Source organism: Petromyzon marinus, chromosome 20 (assembly GCF_048934315.1).
Source record: "Petromyzon marinus isolate PM22_M1 ecotype Great Lakes invasive population chromosome 20, UKy_Petmar_22M1.pri1.0, whole genome shotgun sequence".
In the NCBI taxonomy this organism is placed as follows: Eukaryota; Metazoa; Chordata; class Hyperoartia; order Petromyzontiformes; family Petromyzontidae; genus Petromyzon; species Petromyzon marinus.
The window spans coordinates 1,385,054-1,409,358 of NC_133686.1; the positions used below are offsets into that span (position 1 = coordinate 1,385,054).

A 24,305-nucleotide genomic window follows, 5' to 3' on the forward strand; every position below is an offset into this window, starting at 1 on the left:
CCCCCACCAGCATACAACCCGAGCCACTACCTTCACCACAACCCTAGCCACAACCACGAGTCTTAACACCAACCCCCATCGGCAACGCCATTCCTAACCCTGACTCGCAACTCTAACACCCACAACCCAGTAGGCCTCGGCAAGGTAAGGTAAAAAGTAAAAACCTTTACCCTACCTTTTACCCTTCAGCAGGTAAGGTAAAAGGTTAACACACTTCCCAATGTGGTTTCGACTGAAAACTTGCTATACTTACGTCATACTGATGACAATACTATATTCTATCATTAAAAATAAAATAAAAATATTTTTAAACATTATGTTTTTTATGTTATGTTTCGGCTTGGGTCTAATTGTCCACTGTCAACTGACGTTGGCTGTAATTGGCCACGGCCCCTTACGTTGTGGCGAGCTTCGGGGCCACTTACTGGAGTCGTGGAGTTCTGACATTATTCGTAGATTTCATAAAAGCGTGTTTTAAAAAAAAAGTAAAAAAATATATTACTTATTAAATGGAGGCCACGGACTGTACCACGGAGCTTTTAGCGGTAAACAAGGCACCGTATTTACCGGGTAATACTTCACGCTACCTTTACCCTACCGGGTAATACTTCGTGCTACCTTTACCTTACCCTTTACCTTACCCCTTGACATGTCGACCCCTTTACCTTTACCCTTGTACCCGGTAAAAAGGGTAAATTACCTTGCCGAGGCCTACAACCCAGTCCATAAAGCCAAATCCTAACCACGTCTCCCAAACCCTAACCCTATTGCCTACCCCCGTGATGCTCAGCGCATGAAGGGTTAAAAATGGGGGGGGGCGGAGCGGGGGTTAATCCCCCCTCGCCCCCCCCCCCCACTCTCCACCCCCCCCCCCGCCGTAATGAACGCTCACATCCCCAACGCTTTTGTCAATTCATGTCCCTGTCCGTGTGAATCATTTCGCTATAATTGGATGGGCGATAAAGGAGGACGGGACAGGGGGTGGGGGCGATGTTTACACAGCCGCAATGCGTACACTAAAGTACTACTACTACGCAGATCCCCGTGTAGCCTTCACAGACTGTTGGGGCAAGTGCTGTCAGCGAGTACCACCTATGAAGGCCGGCACGGCACACGAGAGGGTGAGGTGGCCAACACAAGGTCCGGCCGCCTTTGTCTTCCCAGTGGTGAAGTTTACACACGGCACCAGGTACTCATTTGAAGCTGAGTCGACCTAGGGTAGGTCCCAAGATCGGTCACCGGGTTTATAGCGCAGCGTGCAAACCGCTACACTAAACAATTCACTCCTACACACACACCTCCACATACCTCCACATTGCACTCATAATATCGAGCGTACACATAGCCACAATGCATACAACTCTATGCAAAGACAAAGACCCCCCGTATAGCCTTAACAGACTGTAGGGGCAAGTGCTGTTAGCGAGCACCTATAAAGGCCAGCACGGCACACGAGGGGGTGGGTGACCAGCACCACGCCCGGCCGCCTTTGTCTCCCTAATGGCGATTTTTACACATCGTACCAGATACTCATTTGAGGCTGAGTCGACCTAGGGGAGGCCCAGGACCGGTTCAGATAATCGTCACTGGCGTTGGCCGTGAGCGGGAATCGAACCCGGATCGCCAGGTTCATAGCGCAGCGTGCTAACCGCTACACCACCGCTCCCCACGAGTACACGGACACACACGCACACAGGCACGGCCGCTACATATACACAGGATGGCGATGGAGGGGGGGGGGCATCTAACGCCTGCTGTCAGTGATCGGATGCGATAAGACACCCCGAGTGTTTGCGAGCTGATCTCGATAACGAAGATGAGAAGCAGAGAGCGGATTCAATCAGCCCGCTCAGTCACTAAACATAAACATTTTCAAATAAAATCACGTGTATAATTACACAGTACACAAAAGTGTGTCAATTCCTCCCTCTCCTCGTCTCCCCTGAGCCCCTGTGCTCCCGTTCCTCCGCTCCGTCTCCATCCTTCACCTCTCATCCCCTCTCCTCCTCTCCCACCCTCTCCCCCACCGCCCCCCACCACCACACACTGCTCCCCCCCTTCCCCGCGGCGCGGTGTAGCCACGGCCACACGAGTGGCATCGTCTAGGGGAGAGACGCGGGTCGTTGGCGAAGAGAACACATTCCTGCGGACGGGGCTGGTAGGACATTTGAAGTAATTATGTACGGATATTTTCGTGCGCAGAAGAAAGCAAAATGAAAAGTGAGCAGAATTATAAAACGACGCCAGAAAGTGCAGTGTATAATCCCCTGCCTCCTACTCATTGGTTTTTTCGGTAAAGTCACGTATGTAGAAATACAATAAAATTATATTAAAACAAAAAACAATCACGACGTTTCGATCACAACGCAAGCGATCTTCATCAGGTGTCAAGAACAAATCACGGAGGTAAATACAACAAAAAGATGAGAGACGAGAATTCAACAAACCTTAAAAAACATTATGTGAAGCACATCCAGTCAGGCCAACAACACAGACACTTCCTGGCGGACCACGAATTTCAGAAGAGTGTTAAATTTCGTGTTCAACCTTTGGATTGCACATACCAGCATAGATAGAATGAAGAATACGAGGTACACGGTCAGTAGAAATACATATACAAGTCCACCAAGAGGTAAGGAGGGAGGAAAGACGGACAGGGAGGCAGAGAGAGGGGGGCCGGAGGGATGAACAGAAGCTTAAATAGGAAATACGGTTGGGCTTCCAGTCCATATAAGGGCACCACGGGGTGACCAGCCCCTCCCCACCCAGCCCCACCCCACCCAGTCCCACCCCTCCCACCCCCCACCCAGCCCCTCCCAACCCAGCCCCACCCCACCCAGCCCCACCCCACCCAGCCCCACCCCTCCCACCCCCCACCCAGCCCCACCCCACCCAGCCCCACCCCTCCCACCCCCCACCCAGCCCCACCCAGCCCCTCCCCACCCTCCCCTCCCCACCCAGCCCCTCCCCACCCAGCCCCTCCCTACTCTCCGCTCTCCACCCAGCCCCACCCCTCCGACGTGGACAGACATACACAATGAATCCCCTGCCTCCTGTGAATTAATCCCCTTCCAGTCCACTACGTTTCCTACCAGTATAAGTGGAACACACAAACTGACCGATGCGCCAAGCAGCACGGGGGAGGCGCCACGATTCGACTAAAACCACTCGCAGGCAGCGGGACGCGTGGATCAGAGGCCATACCGCGGGGGTTAATGACATCGTTCAACTCTCTTGGGGGAATAAAAAAACACGTGGGTTTGGGGGTATCAACTATGGGCCGCGGGTGGAGAGATGTTAAGTCCCACGCCCGGTATGCAGGAGGTCGTGGGTTCCACCCCGACCCTGACGCCTGCTGTGTATTTGGAGTCAGCGTCTCTCTCTCCTCCCGTGGTCCTCGTCAACCACGGGGCCGCTCAACCTCGTCACCCACGGGGCTCCTCAACCTCGTCACTCACGGGGCCCCTCAACCTCGTCACCCACGGGGCCCCTCAACCTCGTGACCCACGGGGCCCCTCAACCTCGTCACCCACGGGGCTCCTCAACCTCGTCACCCACGGGGCCCCTCAACCTCGTCACCCACGGGGCCCCTCAACCTCGTGACCCATGGGGCCCCTCAACCTCGTCACCCACGGGGCTCCTCAACCTCGTCACCCACGGGGCCCCTCAACCTCGTCACCCACGGGGCCCCTCAACCTCGTCACCCACGGGGTTCCTCAACCTCGACACCCACGGGGCCCCTCAACCTCGTCACCCACGGGGTTCCTCAACCTCGTCACCCACGAGGCCCCTCAACCTCGTGACCCACGGGGCCCTTCAACCTCGTCACCCACGGGGCCCCTCAACCTCGTCACCCACGGGGCCCCTCAACCTCGTCACCCACGGGGCCCCTCAACCTCGTCACCCACGGGGTTCCTCAACCTCGTCACCCACGGGGCCCCTCAACCTCGTCACCCACGGGGCCCCAGGACGACAACCCGCCAGGCGGCGCGCCACGCCGCTCAAAACGGCGGCGGTCCCCGCATCGCGCGGCGCTCTCAAGATGCGATTCTGCGGCCGTCTGGAACGCCTCTTCCTTCCGATATTAGGACGCTAACCGGGAGCTATGATGCACTTTTAAAGTAATTTACGCTGACACTCTCATTTCTTTGGAACAACTTTTAGCGCTTAGTTTGTTGTCCTTTGTCGGCAGCTCCGATTAGCTACGGGATTGGTTACGTCCGGTGCGAAAGAAGTGAAACACGCGCGACCACACCCTCAGCACTCCGGCACGCACGGTTCGCCAATTAACTTTCACCGCAGTCCTCGGCGTCAAGGAGCTTCTCCACTTCGCAAGTTTGGTAGCGCACGGTGCCACCCGACGGCTGCTCGCCACGGGCTGGCGCGAGGGACAGCCGCCTGCCCCCCCCCACCGCGTGACTACAACGAGAATCATCTTCATTGAGCACTAGCTGCCGTCCACCCCCCCTGCTCCGCCTCGGACTCTCGTCCCGACGGCCACAGCGATCCGCGCAAGGGGTCCCCATCGCCTCGGGTGACCCTGGTGTACAGAACATTAGACACGAGACGGCGTAGTGCAGTCGGGTTGTACTCACAGCGTCAACAAGACTTGGGAGTTCCCAGTGGGCTCAGTCGCCTTCAGTCGCCGCCGCCGCTGCTGGCCTCCACTGCAGGTAGTTAGTGACATCTCCAAAGTCTCTCTCTCTCCTCTGAGATCTCCTTTTATACGCAGCCCCTATAGCCACCGCCTCTGTGGCAATGTCAGAGCGGCGACCGCACTGCCCGCTCGCGACCGCTTCCGCATCGGAGCCTCTGCACGCGTGCAACGTCGACCAATGGGCGATCGAGCAACACATTCACCCTGGGGAGCTTCATTGGGGGTCGCCGCGTCTCTCGCGTAGACTGGACGAGCGAGCGAATGAGGTTAAATGAATTGTCAATGTTGTAGGGGGTTTACTCAGTGCCGGATTATCCTAACAGCAAAAGTAGCTACAAATGCTAAGGGCCCCGCAATTTCAAGGGCCCCGTGCTAAATGCTTTCAAGCTATCAATTCCGGTTCAGTGATTCAGCACTTGCTCTATTACTAGAGTACTATACCGCCTTCAACTTTTATGAACGACTGGGTGTTTAAGGTTAGCGATTTGTCGTATTATCTGGCTGTATAGCAAATGAAAAAATACAATTACTTTACTACGCAAGTTACAAATTTGTGTTTTAATATTTAGGTGTTTATTAATTTAGGGCCCCTTTATAACATCATGCTACAGGCCCCGCACTGGCTTAGCCCGGCACTGCAATAGCCCGTAGAGGAGGAGGGGGAGGCGGAGCTCTCTCTAGACTCTCCAGAGTTCCCTCCAGCGGAGGTGCTGTCGCAGTGGCGTGAGCAGAGCACTTGCACGGCTGCGCCTTCGCCTCCCTTAATCAATGGCAGCTCGGCAAATCCAGAGCGCCGCACGCGCGCGTGTAAATAAGTAAACAGAGACACAGAGCGGCCGCGGCGTTATTCGATTTGAAATGACAGAGCTCTGAAGCGCAGCGAGCGGATGTAATTTACTCAGCCTCCCGTATCCGCGACGAGAATGATTCACCGTGATGGGGAAGCGGAGATAAACCTCCGCTAGCAGCAGCGAGGGCAGCGAACAGCAAATACGACCAAGCACATGGGGTTGTTATTGTTGACACGAGGATGGCTTACGGGCCAACACCAGTGACAATTATCTGAACCGGTTCTGCTCCTCTCCTACGTCGACTCGCCACTAGGGAGACAAAGGCGGCCATGCGTGTTGCTGGCCACCCGTCCCCTCGTGTGCCGTGCCGGCCTTCACAGGTGTTATTCGCTAACAGCACTTGCCCCGACAGTCTGTTGAGGCTATGAGGGGGGGGGATCTTTGTCTTTCTTACCTGAGCGAGAGATTCCTCGTGCGAATGAGCTAGATAGGTAGTGAGCGAGTGAGTGACTGAGTGAACGAGCGAGACAGCGAGTGAGTGAGTGAGCGAGAGAGCGAGTGAGTGACTGAGTGAGCGAGAGAGAGCGAGTGACTGAGCGAGAGAGAGAGAGAGCGAGTGAGTGAGTGAGCGAGAGAGAGCGAGTGAGTGAGTGAGCGAGAGAGAGATCGACAGAGCCAGTGAGTGAGTGAGTGACTGAGCGAGCGAGGGAGAGATCGAGAGAGCGAGTGAATGAGCGAGAGAGAGAGCGAGTGACTGAGCGAGAGATAGAGCGAGTGAGTGAGTGAGAGAGCGAGTGAGTGAGTGAGCGAGAGAGTGACTGGACGAGGACCGGGTGAGCTGTCGTGTGAGCGAGGAGAGTGCTTGTTGGTGGTGAGGTGGTGGCGAGTTGGTGGGTGAACTCTGTGTGTGCGCCAGTTGATAGGTGAGCAAGCGTGCGACCGGGTGAGGGCGCGGGTGAATGAGCGATTGCGCACGCACGCGAGCAAGCGAGCCGGTGGAAGAATGAATAAGTGAGCGAACGAGCCAGTGGGTGAACGGATAAGTAAGCGAGCGAGTGAGCAAATAATTGAGTGAGCGAGTGAACGAACGAGTGACTGAGCCCACGAGCGTCAAGCACAGCGAACGCGTGCCCAACGTCTCCGGAACGAACCAGGCGACTCGAACCGAGCGTCTCAAACCGGGCGACTCAAACCGGGCGACTCGAACCGGGAGACTCAAACCGGGCGACTCGAACCGGGCGACTCAAACCGGGCGACTTGAACCGGGCGACTCAAACCGGGCGACTCAAACCGGGCGACTCAAACCGGGCGACTCGAACCGGGAGACTCAAACCGGGCGACTCGAACCGGGCGACTCAAACCGGGCGACTCGAACCGGGCGACTCAAACCGGGCGACTCAAACCGGGCGACTCGAACCGAGCGACTCAAACCGGGCGACTCAAACCGGGCGACTCAAACCGGGCGACTCGAACCGAGCGACTCGAACCGGGAGACTCAAACCGGGCGACTCAAACCGGGAGACTCAAACCGGGCGACTCGAACCGGGCGACTCGAACCGGGCGACTCGAACCGGGCGACTCCACCCCGGCGACGGAGCCCACGGCGTCGCGGGTTGCGCTCAGCGGGCGACGGCGGCGACCGCGTCGTGCCGCGGGGCCAAGTCGTCCGCGTCCTCCACGGAGCTCTCGCTGGCGGGCGACGCGGCCCAGCTGTCGCGCAGCAGCGCCGAGTCGGGCGGTCGCTGGTGGAGGCTCCGCAGCTGCGCCTCGCGGAGCTCCACGTAGGAGCGCGAGAAGGTGTGGAAGATGGAGGTGACGGGAAAGGCCATGAGGAGGATGCCGCTGAGGATGCTGCTGAGGGCCACGACCTGGCCGGCGACGCTGCGCGGCACCATGTCCCCGTAGCCCACCGTGGTCATGGAGATGATGGCCCACCAGTAGCAGGCGGGGATGCTCGTGAAGTCGCGCGAACGCGTGGCGGTGCCGCCGCCGAAGCCGGACAGCTCCGTCTCGGCCAGGTAGACCAAGGGCGCGAAGAGCGCCATCGCCACGCACAGGAAGAGGAGGAGCAGCCCCAGCTCGCGCGTGCAGCGTCTCATGGTGAGGCCCAGCGTCTGCAGGCCGAGCGAGTGGCGCGCCAGGCGCATCACGTAGAGGATGCGCAGCGCGCGCAGCACTCGCAGCGCCAGCCCCACCTTCTCCAGGTAGGAGCCGGGCCCCCCGCCGGCCACCGGGGAGCGCCCCTCGCTGGAGAAGGCGTCCACGAGCAGCGTCACGTAGTAGGGGAGGATGGCGAAGGCGTCGATGAGGTTGAGGGGGTCGCGCAGGAAGCGGAACTTGCCCGGCGCCTGCGCGAAGCGCAGCGCGAACTCGAGCGAGAACCACGCCACGCACACCGACTCCACGACGAACACGTCCCGGCACTTGCGCGAGCAGCGGCCCTGGGGACGCGGCAGCGTGGCGGTTAGCGCGGCGCGCTACGCACCTGGCGATACGGGCTCGGGTCCCGCTCACGGGACAACATCGGTGACGATTATCTGAACCGGTCCTGGGGCCTCCCCTAGGTCGACTCAGACTCAAGTGAGCACCTGGTGCTGTGCGTAAAAAACATCGCCACTGGGGAGACAAAGGCGGCTGGGCGTGGCGCTGGCCTCCCACCCCCTCGTGTGCCCTTCTGGCCTTCATAGGTGCTCGCTAACAGCACTTGCCCCAACTGTCTGGGATCTCTGTATGCGTTTATGTGCGGTGGCGCAGTGTTGAGCGCACGGCGCTACGAACCCGGCGGCCCGTCATCAGGGCCCGTCATCAGGGCCCGTCGTCAGGGCCCGTCGTCAGGGCCAGTCATCAGGGCCCGTCATCAGGGCCCGTCATCAAGGCCCGTCATCAGGGCCCGTCATCAGGGCCCGTCATCAGGGCCCGTCATCAGGGCCCGTCATCAGGGCCCGTCATCAGGGCCCGTCATCAGGGCCCGTCATCAGGGCCCGTCATCAGGGCCCGGCATCAGGGCCCGTCATCAGGGCCCGTCATCAGGGCCCGTCATCAGGGCCCGTCATCAGGGCCCGTCATCAGGGCCCGTCATCAGGGCCCGTCACAGCTGGCGGTCACTGCAACCGCGCTATTGGAGTCGTCTCCTGGGGCGAGGAATTCACGTCCCATCAGCGATAGCGACACTCGCGTTCCATCGGGAAATCTGCAGGTGTCGCAATATTTGGCAGCTTTCACCACAACCGCTCCATCCCCCCACTTAGCCCCCCCCCCACCATCCACCCAGGGCTGCAGATAAACAGATGTCTCTACGCGGACAGAGACAGAAATCGCCGATAATTCTGTCGGGGTAACTCGGGGCGGTAACGCAGACTCGGCCCTGCCAGATGAATGTGGAGGTTGCATTTCTGGATGAGACACAGTGACATAGAGGGGGTGCGGGTGCACGGGGAGAAGGGGTGAGACAGAGAGAGAGAGGCCGAACACCAATCGCCCCGCCAATCACGTCACCCTCACACCAAGATGTGGACTGCAGCGCCCCAGGTCCTAGTTCGGACGGACGGACAGAGCCACGGATGGACGGACAGACAAACCGACGGACGGGCGGATGACGGGATGGAGGAACGAGTGTGACGTCGGACAGAGAAGCAGACAGACAGACAGGCAGACGAGGAAACGGACCAGTAGAGAGACAGGTGCACAGAGACATCGACAGATAGTCACGCGGACGAACGCACTTGTCCGATACCGGATGCAGCGTCAAATACCCCCCCCCCCCCCACCCGCCGGGACCCCCCTCGCACACGGAGGACTCCTTCTGCTCCACGAGCGCACGCGGTGGGTTCCTTGCGCAACTCTTTGATCCCCGTCTTTATGTACGTTGAACTTCTTTCGCGCCGTACGCGGCCAACCGCGGCAGGGCGACGATGAGGATCGGGGGCCGCCACGGAGGGGGTCTCTGGGGACAAGGAGTCACGTGGCCCCGCCAGTCGCTCACTCGGGAGGGTCCCGCCACACTGCAGTGTGTGGCCAATCCCTTTAACGAGCGGTGCTGTGGTTTGTGTGTGCGTGGGAGAGTTTCCCGAGTAGCCCCGGGGCGACTGCCCCTCCCATCCCACGACACGATTGACAACTCGCGAAATTCCGCACAGATAGATTCGAGGGCACGTTACAGTACTGTGTGTGGAATGTATTTCGGGACCCGCAACCTCCCCTGCCCGGACTCCGCCAAACTTCCCCGCGACAGCTGGAGGGCAGGAAGCCGGTACACAGTTTCGGGAGCACAGCCTCAGACAGCTCCTGCTGCAATGAAGCCCCTGATCAATTATCATCATCATCACCACCACTACAACCATCATCATCATCACCATCATAATCATCATCACCACTATCAGTACCATCAGCATTACCATCATCACCACTATCATCATAATGATCACCACCCACCATCATAATCACCATAATAATCACCACCACCATCTTCATTACCATTATCATTACCATCATTACCATCATCATAATCACCATCATCATCACCATCATAATCACCACCATCATCACCATCATAATCATCACCACCCACCATCATAATCACCATCACCACCATCATCATCACCATCATCATCAGCACCATCATAATCACCACCATCATCATCACCATCATCATCAGCACCATCATCATCATCAGCACCACCATCATCGTCGCAATACCTGCTCCTCCTCGGCGCGCATGTCCGGCATGGTGCTGACGCAGAGGCTCACGGCCGTGATGGCCACAAAGGCCACGGACAGGCACGCGAAGATCTTCCCGGGCAGTCCTGAGCTGGGATCCTCCACCATGTCCCTCAACATCACCATCACGCGAGCTCGACGCGACAACGCCGGGTCCGCGGGGCCATCACTCGAAGCCGCCGGCGGCGGCGGCGGCGCCAGCGGCGTCCGTAGCGGTCGTGGTGGCTGCTGCGACTGCTGCGGCTGCTGAGGCTGCTGCGGCTGCTGCGGCTGCTGCGGCTGCTGCGGCTGCTGCGACTGCTGCGGCTGCTGCGGCTGCTGCGACTGCTGCGACTGCTGCGGCTGCTGCGGCGTCGTCGCGGTGCCGGCGGCGTCGTCCTCCACGCGTCGCAGGAGCCTCCGGCGGCAGCACCACTCAAGGCTCGCCTCGTCGATGCCCCAGTAGCGCAGCTCGTCGCGGAATGCGAGCGCGCACGTGTCGCGCAGCAGACGCAGCTTCCCGGCGCGTACGAAGCTCATGATGAGGCGGAAGGCCCCCGGGTGGCGGTCGAAGAAGAACTCGTTGCTCGAGCCGTCGTAGTCGTCGCACAGCTCGAGGATGGCCGCGCGCGAGCTGCACGACCGCAGCTTGCCCAGGCGAGACGAAGGCAGCGCCTCCAGGGTGGTCCACGGCATCGCGAATCGGATGCCACCCACGTTGATGACGACCTGGCGCTGCTGGTGGATGTGCTGCTGGTGGAGGTGATGATGGTGGTGGTGGGGCTGGTTGTGTTGGTGGTGACGGTGGTGCTGGAGAGGAGGGTGATGTTGATGAGGATGTTGATAAGGATGATGATGAGGATGTTGATGAGGATGTTGATGAGACAGAGGAGGAGGAGGAGCCGAGTGTTGCAGCAGTGTCGCCGAGTCGTGGGGCAGGAGCCGAGCCCTTCGGTAGTGAAGGCCCTTGGCCGCCGGTGACTCTTGGAAGGCGAAGGGCCGCCGGAAGGCCGAGTCGGCGCCGTACGAGTGCAGGTCGCCGATCGCGGCCTCCCCGCCGCTCGTCAGAATCGGCATGGTGCTCGCGCACGTGGGTGGGGGGTCAACGAGGTCAAGGTCAGGCGAGCACGAGGTGATGGTTCTAATGTTCTAATGTCGCGCACAGAAGGTCTGGAGTCAGGACCCGGAACCTGAGTTCGAATCCGGGTTCTTGCCACGCCGTGATGACACCACCGGGTTCCCAAGTGCAGAGAGTTGATGGACTCGGCCCCGGTCGCTGCACAAAGCAAACAAACAACAACACACGACACGAACGAGCGTTTTTTTTTAAATCACTTAGTTTGGCTAAATTTCAGCTCTGAAAGTTACAAATGATCGAGTTGACTGTCCGGCGAGGAACATTCCTCTGTGGTAGGGGCGTGGGAACGTGCAGGGTGTGGGTCGAAGGGACATTGGGGTATGCAGGATCATCAGAACTAGTTCCATATAATGATGATAATGACGTCAGCTTGTAACACTGTCCTGCCACCATCGCACGGTATCCGCTCATCGCTCTCGTAGAGAGAGGGAGGACGACTCAGAGAGAGGTAGACTCAGAGAGAGAGAGATTGTACGACTCAGAGAGAAAGAGAGACGGGACGACTCAGAGAAAGAGAGAGAACGACTCAGAGAGAGGACGACTCAGAGAGAGGACGACTCAGAGAGAGAGAAAGAGGGGACGACTCAGAGAGAGAGAGGGGACGACTCAGAGAGAGAACGACTCAGAGCGAGGACGACTCAGAGACAGGACGACTCAGAGAGAGGACGACTCAGAGAGAGAGAAAGAGGGGACGACTCAGAGAGAGAGAACGACTCAGAGAGAGGACGACTCAGAGCGAGGACGACTCAGAGAGAGGACGACTCAGAGAGAGGACGATTCAGAGAGAGAGAACGACTCAGAGACAGGACGACTCAGAGAGAGGACGACTCAGAGAGAGAGGACGACTCAAAGAGAGGACGACTCAGAGAGAGAACGACTCAGAGAGAACGACTCAGAGAGAGAGAACGACTCAGAGAGAGGACGACTCAGAGAGAGAGAAAGAGGGGACGACTCAGAGAGAGAGAACGACTCAGAGAGAGAACGACTCAGAGAGAGAGAACGACTCAGAGAGAGAGGACGACTCAGAGAGAGGACGACTCAGAGAGAGAACGACTCAGAGAGAGGACGACTCAGAGAGAGAGAGAGAAAGAGGGGACGACTCAGAGAGAGAGAGAGAGGACAACTCAGAGAGAGAGAACGACTCAGAGAGAGGACGACTCAGAGACAAAAAGACGACTCAGAGAGAGAGAGAGAGAAAGAGGGGACGACTCAGAGGCGTCAGGAGGAACCACAGCTGAGGAGCGGGGAAGGCAGCAGTGAGGATCCGGCACTACCAACGAGTGTCCCCCAAGCTTCGCGATCCTCTATATAATACGAATAAATAATATACAATAAATAAGACTATATAATAAATAATATATAATAAATAAGAATAAATAATAATATGTAATAAAGTGTTATCGGCCAATTAATGAGTGAGTACACGCGGGAGTAAACCGGAGCACCCGGAGGCATTCCACGCGTGCGAGGGGGTAACGCTCGATCCCGTACAGAAGGGACAGGCGGGGGTGGGTGCACTTTGCCGCACCGCCTTCACCTGGCGAGCCAGGGAACGGCTCGACCCTCACCCACAGCGAGGGGATTCTCACCAACCCTCGCCGCCGCTGCTGCCGCTGCCCTGGATATCAGGCAGCCCACGTGCGTAGCCGCCACTGCTGCTCGGAAATAGTTCCACTATATCCCCTTCCGCGGGACCGTCGTCACGTCGTGATGCACTGCCGTGTCACGGGGGGGTGGGCATGACGTCGACAGCGCAACGTTGAATCAATTTGGGAAGAAATAAAACATGAACAACGGTAGACGATGTGCCCCGGTCGCCTCGCTACGGTTATTGAAGTTCCAGTGGCGAGAATCACGATTTTGACATTGAGGGTGGAGAGCATTTGATTTGACCATCTCCCCTTGAGGATTCATTACGACGGAGGAGGGCGACCTCCACGAACGACAACGAACGGGCAGGAGGAAGCCCCACCCCCCTCAGCCCACCCCTCACCCCCCTCAGCCCACCCCTCACCCCCCTCAGCCCACCCCTCACTCCCCTCAGCCCACCCCTCACCCCCCTCAGCCCACCCCTCACCCCCCTCAGCCCACCCCTCACCCCCCAGCCCATTGGGAAGGGGAGCGGGGGGCTTGGGGCGAGGGCGTTGGAGGGGTCCCTAAGGCGCGGCCCCTCCTCCCCCAACTTGCCTCCAGTTTTGACCTGCACGGTCACAATGCCTCGGGCGCACGGGGGAATCGAGAGGCGCTCGGAGTCTCGCGCGTGCATCGTGCGCGAGGATGAGCAACTGACACGCACGCGCACACGCGCACACGCGCACTGGTACATTTACAAAGACAAAGTTCCCCGGTATAACCTGCAACCGACTTTTGCGACAAGTGCTTTTAGCGAGCACCTGCGAAAGCCGGAACGGCACACGAGGGGGTGGGTGGCCAGCACCACACCCGACCGTCTTTGTCTCCCTAGTGGCGATGTTTACACACCGCATCAGTTACTCATTTGAGGCTGAGTCGACCTAGGGGAGGCCCGGGACCGGTTCAGATAATCATCACCGGTGTTGGTGACTATGAAGGGGAATCGAACCCGTGTCGCCGGGTTTGTCGCGCAGCGTAGCGCTACACCACCGCTCCCCCCCCACACACACATCCACTTACACAAATGTGCTTCATTGTGTATGTGTGTTATCCTGGGGGGCCTTAGTGTAGTGGTTAGCGCACTGCGCTATGAACCCGGCAACTGAAGTTAGATTCCCGCTCACGGACAACATCAGTGGCGAATAATTTAACCGATCCTGGTCCTCTCCGAGGTCGACTCAACGTCGAGTAGCTGATGCAATGTGTAAACATCAGCAGTGGAAAGACAGAGAACGCACACAGAGACACCGGGACATACACACAGACACTGACAAATACAAACTGGTACACACGCACGCACTGGAGCACACCAGAATACACACACACAGACACTGACACACATACAGAGGCACTGAAACACAGTGGAACACACACACAGGAACACACACACACAGGAACATACACACAGACACTGACACACACAGTGGAACACACACACACACACACTGGAACATACACACATACACTTACACACATACAGAGGCACTGAAACACAGTGGAACACACACACAGGAACATACTCACAGACACTGACACACATACAGAGGCACTAAAACACACAGTGGAACACACACACACACACACAGGAACACACAAACACACACACAGGAACACACAAACACACACACACAGGAACACACAAACACACACACACAGGAACACACAAACACACAGGAACATACACACAGACACTGACACACACACAGGAACACACAAACACACACACACAGGAACACACAAACACACACACACAGGAACACACAAACACACACACACAGGAACACACACACACACAGGAACATACACACAGACACTGACACACAGTGGAACACACACACACACACAGGAACATACACACAGACACTGACACACACACAGGAACACACAAACACACACGGACGGGAGTCGCACTCACCTCTTCAACCTCCTTGCTCCTCAACTCCTCAGCGCTTCTGCACCATCCTCCTGCTGCTGTTCCTCTCTCCGTCTGTGGTGCCACGTGGGTCACAGCAGACTACCGCCTCCCTCCGCGTTCATCACGCGGGGGGGGGGGGGGAGGAGGGTGGGGGAGATGGTGGTGGTGGAGGGGGGGGGAGACGGTGGGGCGGGGGTTCGAGACCCACGCGGGCACCCTCCACCCCCTCCCCTACGCAGGGGTGCCTCTGAGAGCCCCCCGTTAGCCACGCACGCGGAGGGCCGCGTGCGGACACAGAGGCGGGGACAGCGCAGACGGCGAGCGGTGGTGTCCCGGTTTCTCTGCTGTTGTTGTTATGATGCTGTTGTTGATGCTGTTGTTTGTGTTGTTGACATCAAAGGACATCCGCGTTGAGCCCCCGTAGCTGACCACCCTCCCCCCTCTTCGTAACCCGGCCTCTGGACCGCCTCCGGCACGCCAGCTCCGGCGCGGGGCGCAGTTGCACCGCCTGCACACTCGCGCTCTTTGCACCGCGGACCGGGGTCGCCAACACGGAGCCCACCTTGATACAGGGAGGGAGCCTCCGCACGCCTCGACCAGTCGCCGCCACCACCTCCACCAGTAGCGGGAGGGGAGTCACGGGGATCCGGCCAAAGCTGGAGGAGCCTCCTGGATGGAAGAGCAGGAGGATGCGAAGGAGGGAGTTCTTCATCTGAGTTGAATCATGCCGGCAGGGAAACTCGTTTTGGGGGGGGGGGCGAGCGGGGGGGGGGGGTGTGGGGGGAGTAGTCCGTCGCCTCTGAATAATATTTAGTCGGATGATTTGGGGGGGGGGGGCAGTTTCCTCGAGACCCGAGGACAGCTCTGGGGATTCGATCGCCGCTGTTGGAGGTACCGGCGGTACCGGCGGTACTGGGGGTACCGGGCGGTACCGGGGGTACCGGCAGCCGTGGAGTCGGTCCGCCTCGCGATCCTACAAATAAAGAATACAAATCGGTTTACGTACACGGGTGAACAACACAGGCACAGCGGGGTCCAGTATCGTAATCGTGGGGGTCTCGAGACGGGGGGCAAAGGAGGGTGGGGGAGATGGGTGGGGAGTGCAGTGCCACCTTTGAATTAACATGAACCCGTGTTCTAGAATTAACATGAACCCGTGTTCTAGAATCACCACTCGCCGTTCCTTGTGCCAGTCACCGCGTCCGCCCGGCGCGGTCGAATGCGCACGGATCGCTGTGAGAGCGAAGCGAGCGCGGACTCTGGTGGGGGAAGGGGGGGGGATAGGGAGGGGTGGGGGGGTAGGGAGGGGTGGGGGGGGGTAGGGAGGGATGGGGGGGTGAAGAAGAGAAGGAGGGGATGGAGGGGAGGGGCGGTCCGGGAGGTGCGAGAGGGAAGAGGGAACAGCGCCGGCATCGAGGGAGCTTTGAGCCCAAAATACTCACCTGGAACAAAGGGGGGCGTCGGGGGAGGGGGTGTGGGAAGGGGGGGGGGCGATGTGGGGAGGGGGGCAGATGTTCTCTCACGGTTACAGCTGGTTGGTGAGAGTTGATTGTATAATTGGTAAATTAGCTACAGCGAAGTGAGCGAGCGAGCAAGGAGTATGTCTGTCTGTTTGAGTGGGGAGCGGTGACGCTACGAACCCAGCCACCCGGGTTCGATTCCTGCTCACGGCCACCACCAGTGACGATCACCTGAATCCGGTCCCTGGGGCTCCCGTGACCGGGAATCAATCTCAGGTCGCCGGGGTTCGTTGGCAAATCGCGCGAAACCACTGCACGACCACTGCGCCACCACTACACCACCCAACAAAGACAAAGATGTCCCGTATAGCCTTATCAGACTGTTGGGGCAAGTGCTGTTAGCGAGCACCTACGAAGATCGGCACGGCACGGCACGCGAAAGGGCGGGTGACCAACACCACTCCCGGCCGCCTTTGTCTCCCCAGTGACGATGTTTACACGTCGCACCAGGTACTAAATTTGAGGTTGAGTCGACATTGGGGAAGCCCAGAACCGGTTCAGATAATCGTCACTGGTGTTGGCCGTGAGCAGGAATCGAACTCGGGTGGCCGGGTTCGTAGCGCAGTGCGCTACCGCTCCACCGCGCACGCAGACACACACAGACACACACAGACACACACAGACACACACAGACACGTACAGACACACACAGACACACACAGACACACACAGACACGCACAGACACGCACAGACACACACAGACACACACAAACACGCACAGATACGCACAGACACACACAGACACGCACAGACACGCACAGACACACACAGACACACACAGACACGCACAGACACGCACAGACACGCACAGACACGCACAGACACGCGCGCCTTTCAATCATAAAACAGAATAACGATTTGTGAAAATAGCCTCTCTTGTGGTTAAATAAAGAGCGTCAATGAGTCAATAAATCATTACGCGGCAAGAGGGAGCGCTCAAACATCAAACGTGAATTCATCAAAACGTGGAGAGGGCCCGCATGCTGCGCTGGGGAGTGAGGAACGTGGCGTGATGCTCGCGAGATCGTGAAGTGTTGGGCGGTCAGTCGATCCGATGTCATCGCAGGGAGATTATCACTTTAACACGTAGGCTATCGCGACCAAAATGATTCATAAAACATTTTTTGGGTTAGATCGCGTAGGTATGAATGTTGTGTCGTAACCCATTCACCACCCGACACAGCCAGCAAGGGATTTGTCACGTAAACAAAACGCGCAAATGAGTGACTCATTCAGCCCACCGGTGTGTTGGAGAGTAAATCCACAGCATTTACAATTTGAATAGTACGACGTTTCGCTGCTAATTACATCCAGCGTCATCGGGCGATTGTTCCAGAAGAGGGTGACGACCAGTTGAGATTCTCGTTGTCCGACGCTGCGTTCTGGTCGGCTCGTCTGTTGTCGTTCGAGTTTGCATGGGATGGAGTCTGGCGGGCCGATCGGGTTAGCGGTTAGAAGTCAGGGCCAGTGCCCGGTTGGCAATCGTGTTATGATTCGGGCTTGTGTCCAGGTGTAGCTGCCGCGTTTGCAAGGAGTAGAGAAGGGCTCGTCCACGGGACCCGCTTAGCTACCCAGCTTGGCCACATGGAGAGTTCGCCTCGCCCCCCCCCCCTCATCGCCAGGTAACAAAATAAACAATCAAAAACATCTGCTTCACACGTTCGACTCTCCACGTCAAAAATAAATAAAATTTTTTGTTACATCGCCCATTAGCCGCACGGCCTTCTGGGAGTGCGCAATTCCAACAGCAAAAAAAACCCTCACCAGTAGTTCCTGAAGAACTGCACCGTGATCCTCCTCTCTTTGGTCATCTGAGCCGCGTCCTGTCTCAAAGACGTCGACAAATCCGCGACCTTCGCCTCCATTCACCTCCGCCCCTGATATATAACTCGGCGACTTTGCTTTGCTCTCATCCTCCTCAGTTGTATCCGATTGCTCAAGTTGCTGCCGGTGTAACTTCTTCGTGTCGCGCCTCCGAATTCCCCCAGTCGAATACATTTGAGTAAAATGTGAACGAGGGACATCAGTAGCGACGCCGTGATAGACAAACTGCGGATCGCGTGCGCGCTAATTGGGACATTTCCTGCGTGTCGTGTAAATAAACAAAAACAAACGGACCAATACACTGCTGCTATTCCGCTGCGATCATTTATTTTGTCGCCGTTGGAGAGATTTAGAGATTTATCGATTTGGGATTCGTCGTCACGGGTCGCGTGGCGTCCAAGGCGCCATCGAGGACGAAAGTCGTGGACGAGGTGGGAGCCAGGATCGGGAATGAAAGTCGTGGACGAGGTGGGAGCCAGGATCGGGAATGAAAGTCGTGGACGAGGCGGGAGCCAGGATCGGGAATGAAAGTCGCCACGTCCGCGCCTCTCGTCTCGCTCCGGCGTCAAGGCATCGGCCCCCACAGAAGAACCATCGTCAATGTCGTCGTCATCGTCACCACGGTGTGTGTAATGTAGTGCACCTCGTCACCATGGTGTGTACAATGCACCTCGTCACCACGTGGTGTGTGATCTGATGCACCTCGTCACCACGTGGTGTGTGATCTGATGCACCTCGTCACCACGTGGTGTGTGATCTGATGCACCTCGTCACCACGTGGTGTGTGATCTGATGCACCTCGTCACCACGTGGTGTGTGATCTGATGCACCTCGTCACCACGTGGTGTGTGATCTGATGCACCTCGTCACCACGTGGTGTGTAATCTGATGCACCTCGTCACCACGTGGTGTGTGATCTGATGCACCTCGTCACCACGTGGTGTGTAATCTGATGCACCTCGTCACCACGTGGTGTGTAATCTGATGCACCTCGTCACCACGTGGTGTGTAATCTGATGCACCTCGTCACCACGTGGTGTGTAATCTGATGCACGTTGAACTCCTTTCGCACCGTACGCAGCCAGCCGCGCTAATCGGAGGTGCGGGGGAAGGACAACAACAACAAACTAAACAGCTGTAAACAAGACATGTGAGTTTGCAACCTCGATGATTTAGAATACCTCAATGTAGCGGGAGCCGGGTGTGGGGGGGCGGAGGGATTGGTGTGGGGGGGGACAGACCCCGCGTGCCTTCTCCCTCCTCCAGACCTCACGCCGCGATGGCTATGAGATGTTAACTACCTCGCCTGGTATACAGGAGGTCGTGGGTTCGATCCTGACCTTGGAGTTTGCGGTGTCTCTCCCTCTGTTCGCGGCCGCGTGGATTTTTCTCCGGGTCCTCCGGTTTTCCCCTCCACATTTAGCAACACGCGTTTAGAGCATTTGGCTGCTGTACATTGTCACGTGATGAGCTACTTCGTTGAGCTACAATTTGTGGCCAGATTGCTTCTGAAAAAGAGCTATGTACCTCAGTGGGCCTTAGCTGGTAATCAAAAATAAGTTTATAGTTTCAGAGAGCAAGTCTTTGAGTATCCAGTGCCTCAACCGGTGAGTGAGTGGGTGATCGAGTGGGTGAGGGAGTGCGTGAGTGAGCGAGTGGGCGAGAGGGTGGGTGAGCGAGTGGGTGAGTAAGTGGGCGACGGAGTGAGTGAGTGGGTGAGAGCGTGGGTGAGCGAGTAGGTGATTAAGTGGGTGACGGAGTGAGTGAGTGGGCGAGAGGGTGGGTGAGCGAGTGGGTGAGCGAGTGGGTGAGTAAGTGGGCGACGGAGTGAGTGGGCGAGGGAGTGCGTGGGTGAATGAGTGGGTGGGTGGGTGAGTGAATGGGTGGTTGAGTGAGTGGGTGAGTAAGTGAGCGAGGGAGCGGTTGAGTGAGTGGGTGAGTGTGTTGTTGTGACCTGCAGTGTCGAATGCGGTACATATGTACCTCCACGTGAAACAATAAAGCACATTCATATTTTTCGACACATCCCATGAGCCACACGGACTTTTGGGGAGTGGATGACTTCAGCCTGACTCTACCGATGAGACAGTGAACGCCAAAACAGGCCCAGAGCTTTGTTATATTGAACCAAATGCTGCCGAAATGCTGCACTCTCAGAAGTCCGCGAGACTGATGGGGTTTAGTCAGGGGCGGAGCCAGGAGGGGTGACAGGAGTGACATTCTGAGTATAAATGTACGACACTCGGTCTGGCGGACTCCGTGCAACTGCACTGTCAGAGTGTGTCGCCAACCGATGGCGTCTAGTTCAACAGCCTGACTCTCTAATCACTTGAAATTAACATTTGTTGAATGTCACCCCGGCCTGAAATCCTGGTTCCGCCCCTGGGTTTAGTTAATGTTTATTTATTTATAAAAAAATGTAGATTGACAGAGAGATGAAGGAGACTATTGTTTTCGTGACTTACAAATCTCCGCAACGTTGTTGTGAATTTGTTTGTCTGGTGTTCTCAGCCTTGCGTGTGGTCTGCCAAATTTCTCAATCCGGTGGAAGATGTTGTAAAAGGAGGGGGAGGAGGAGGAGAGAGGGAAAAGGGGGAGGAGGAGTGGGAGGGGGGGAAGGAGGAGGGGGCAGAGGATGGGGAGGAGGAGTGGGGGGGAGCTCCTGCCACTTGACAAATGTTCACAACATTCCAAATCATTACCATGAATGATTACCTCCAGTTCTGTATCAGTTCAATACAAAACAAAGAAGTAGTTGTAATAAGTTGTGGAGATAAGGGAAACGAGGAGACATCACTGTTGTTAAATTGCCTAGGAATGCTCTTTCGCACACACAGCACTCACTCAGCGTACACACCACATTGGACATATATCGTGTAAGCATATATGTAACTATGTTGAACTCTGTTCGCACCATACGTAGCTAACCGTGCTAAACGGAGGTGCGGGGAAGGACAACACACATAGGGGCGGGTTGCCTTCTCTAGCTGGGGGAGGCAGGGGTTCGCGTTGTCCCTCACATTCGGAATCGCGGTGGCATATAATCAATTAATTAATTTTTAATCTTAATTGTAAACGATTGAAAATAAATAAATAAAAATGTGTCCAGGCTGGGAGGGGCAGTCCCCCCCCCCCGTGCTCCCCCCCCCAGTAAACATCGCGTGTACGTCTGGGTGTCAGATACGTGTACGTCTGGGTGTCAGATACGTGTACGTCTGGGTGTCAGATACGTGTACGTCTGGGTGTCAGATACCTGTACGTCTGGGTGTCAGATACGTGTACGTCTGGGTGTCAGATACCTGTACGTCTGGGTGTCAGATACGTGTACGTCTGGGTGTCAGATACGGGCTGTTGGCAGAGCCGTCGGTAGGGTACGAGGCGAATCGGGGCGACCGTCCTGGGCCCCACACTTTGGGGGGGCGTCATCAGATGCAATACTTTGAAGGCGTCGATGGCGGGGGGGGGGGGATTTTACCCGGGGCCACTGCACCCCCCCCCCCCCCCAACATGGACGGCTCTAACTCTAGGTGTGAATGAAGCAGCTTAACAACAATAATAATAACAACAACAACAATAATAACAACAGTAATAACAACAATAATAACAACAATAATAACAACAATAATAACAACAATAATAACAACAATAATAACAAGAATAACAACAAGAATAATAACTACAACAACAATAACAACAATAATAATAATAACAACAACAAGAATAATAATAATAACTACAATGTGTAACGCGCACCAGCCAGTGTTCACTCGCTCGCGTGCCTGATGCTCTGTGTGTGTCTCAGTCGGTCAACCCGTGGCACCTGCTGGGTCTTCCCCGTGACATCCTGCCAGCGGGCGTTCGAAACTTCACGTGATAGCCTGAGCGTGCACCTAGCCTGGCACAGGCCCTGTGGCGACGTCACCGCTACTTAATGGCGAATGGCGCTTGTTGTTGTGTGTTACTGGTGGGGAGCGGTAGTGTAGTGGTTAGCGCGCTGTGCTACGAACGCGCGCAACCCGAGTTCGATTCCCGCGCACGGTGGCGATTAACTGAATCGGTCTTGGGCCTCCCCTAGGCCGACTCAGCCTCAAATGAGTGCTGGGTGCGTTGTGTAAACATCGCCACTGGGGAGACAAAGGTGGCCGGGCGCGGTGCTGGCCACCCCACCCCCTCGTGAGCCATTCCGGCCTTCAAAGGTGCTCACGAACAGCACTTGCCCCAACAGTCTGTTAAGGCTACACAGTGGATCTTTGTCTTTGTGTAAGCGCGAGAAGAACACGTTCTTGAACACCGTAGTTTCTTCAGCATTATATAATCAGCACATCATCATAAGCATATCATCAGCATGATATCAACATCAGCATGATATCACCAGCATATCATCAGAATGATAACAACATCAGCATGACATTGTCGTCGGCATGATATCATCTTAATCAGCAGCAGGATGATATCCTCAGATATGAATTCAAGAAGTCAAATTAATCTCCAGTTAGCAGTCCGGCGGCGTTCATCTCCCGTTCACAGCCCGGAGAGAGTGGTGGTGGAAATTCCACATTCCCATCGCGGGTAGACCGGTTACACCGGATACAATAGAGCCACTGTTTATTTCTGATCATTGAAACATCACCCCCTCACCACCCACCCCGCCCCTCACCACCCACCCCGCCCCTCACCACCCACCCCCGCCCCTCACCACCCACCCTCCATCCCCCCGACCCCCCCTTTCCCCCGCCGACGACATCTGGAGGCCCTCAGCCCCAGCCCCGAACTCGCTGCTCCCACGAAACTTCCAGGGAACACGAAACGCGCTGCGGATTAATCTGCTCATGGAATTTGAGCGACTCGAATCGGGAGGAGAATTTCCGCTTTTGATTTCGCTAATGGGGGCGGGTGGTGGGGGGGTTGGGGGTGGCGAGGGGGCGCAGAGAGAGAGGGGGGCAGAGAGAGAGGGGGGCAGAGAGAGAGGGGAGCAGAGAGAGGGGGGGGCAGAGAGAGGGGGGGCAGAGAGAGGGGGGGGCAGAGAGAGGGGGGGGGCAGAGAGAGGGGGGGGGATTCACATCAGTCATGATCGTTCCACTGCTAGATGAAGGTCTCACCGGTGGCCGTTACCATCTGATGGCCCGGATAAGCTGAATCTGGTGGTCGCGCGCTGCTCTCAGTGACTGCGGTAATCCACCCCGAGGGTTGTTGTGTCCGCTGTGATCTTACCGTGACTCTCTACGATGACGCTGCGGGCCTCACCACGCGCACGATCCCAACGTGTCTCTGTGGTGAGTGAGTGGTGAGTGTGGGTGGAGAGGCGAAGTGTCTCTGTGGTGAGTGGTGAGTGTAGAGGTGAAGTGTCTCTGTGGTGAGTGTGGGTGAAGAGGCGAAGTGTCTCTGTGGTGAGTGAGTGGTGAGTGTGAGAGGCGACGTGTCTCTGTGGTGAGTGGTGAGTGTGAGAGGCGAAGTGTCTCTGTGGTGAGTGGTGAGTGTGAGAGGCGAAGTGTCTCTGTGGTGAGTGGTGAGTGTGAGAGGCGAAGTGTCTTTGTGGTGAGTGGTGAGTGTGAGAGGCGAAGTGTCTCTGTGGTGAGTGGTGAGTGTGAGAGGCGAAGTGTCTCTTTGGTGAGTGGTGAGTGTGAGAGGCGAAGTGTCTCTGTGGTGAGTGGTGAGTGTGAGAGGCGAAGTGTCTCTGTGGTGAGTGGTGAGTGTGAGAGGCGAAGTGTCTCTGTGGTGAGTGAGTGGTGAGTGTGAGAGGCGAAGTGTCTCTGTGGTGAGTGGTGAGTGTGAGAGGCGAAGTGTCTCTGTGGTGAGTGTGAGAGGCGAAGTGTCTCTGTGGTGAGTGGTGAGTGTGAGAGGCGAAGTGTCTCTGTGGTGAGTGGTGAGTGTGAGAGGCGAAGTGTCTCTGTGGTGAGTGGTGAGTGTGAGAGGCGAAGTGTCTCTGTGGTGAGTGGTGAGTGTGAGAGGCGAAGTGTCTCTGTGGTGAGTGGTGAGTGTGAGAGGCGAAGTCTCTCCGTCTTCAGCTCACGGCGAGGTGAGTGCGCGATGGAGTCATCATCCAGCAGTAGATTGAACGTGGCTGGTAAATTATTAATTAATTATTTCACGGCGCTGCGGTGACAGCCAGCGGCAGGCCCCAGCGCAGCCGCA

General features: G+C 56.8%; 1 protein-coding gene across 1 annotated transcript; it reads right to left on the bottom strand.

Moving 5' to 3' along the window:
* Positions 1-5,489: 5,489 nt before the first annotated feature.
* Positions 5,490-15,588, bottom strand: LOC116944249 (voltage-gated potassium channel regulatory subunit KCNG2-like). The gene is made up of 3 exons (XM_076068225.1): positions 14,829-15,588; positions 10,144-11,419; positions 5,490-7,889 (listed from the first exon to the last, which is right to left on the bottom strand). The coding sequence occupies exons 2-3, from the start codon at positions 11,218-11,220 to the stop codon at positions 7,068-7,070; spliced, it is 1,899 nt and encodes a 632-aa protein (XP_075924340.1). The 5' UTR covers positions 11,221-11,419; positions 14,829-15,588; the 3' UTR covers positions 5,490-7,067.
* Between the last annotated feature and the right edge of the window lie 8,717 nt (positions 15,589-24,305).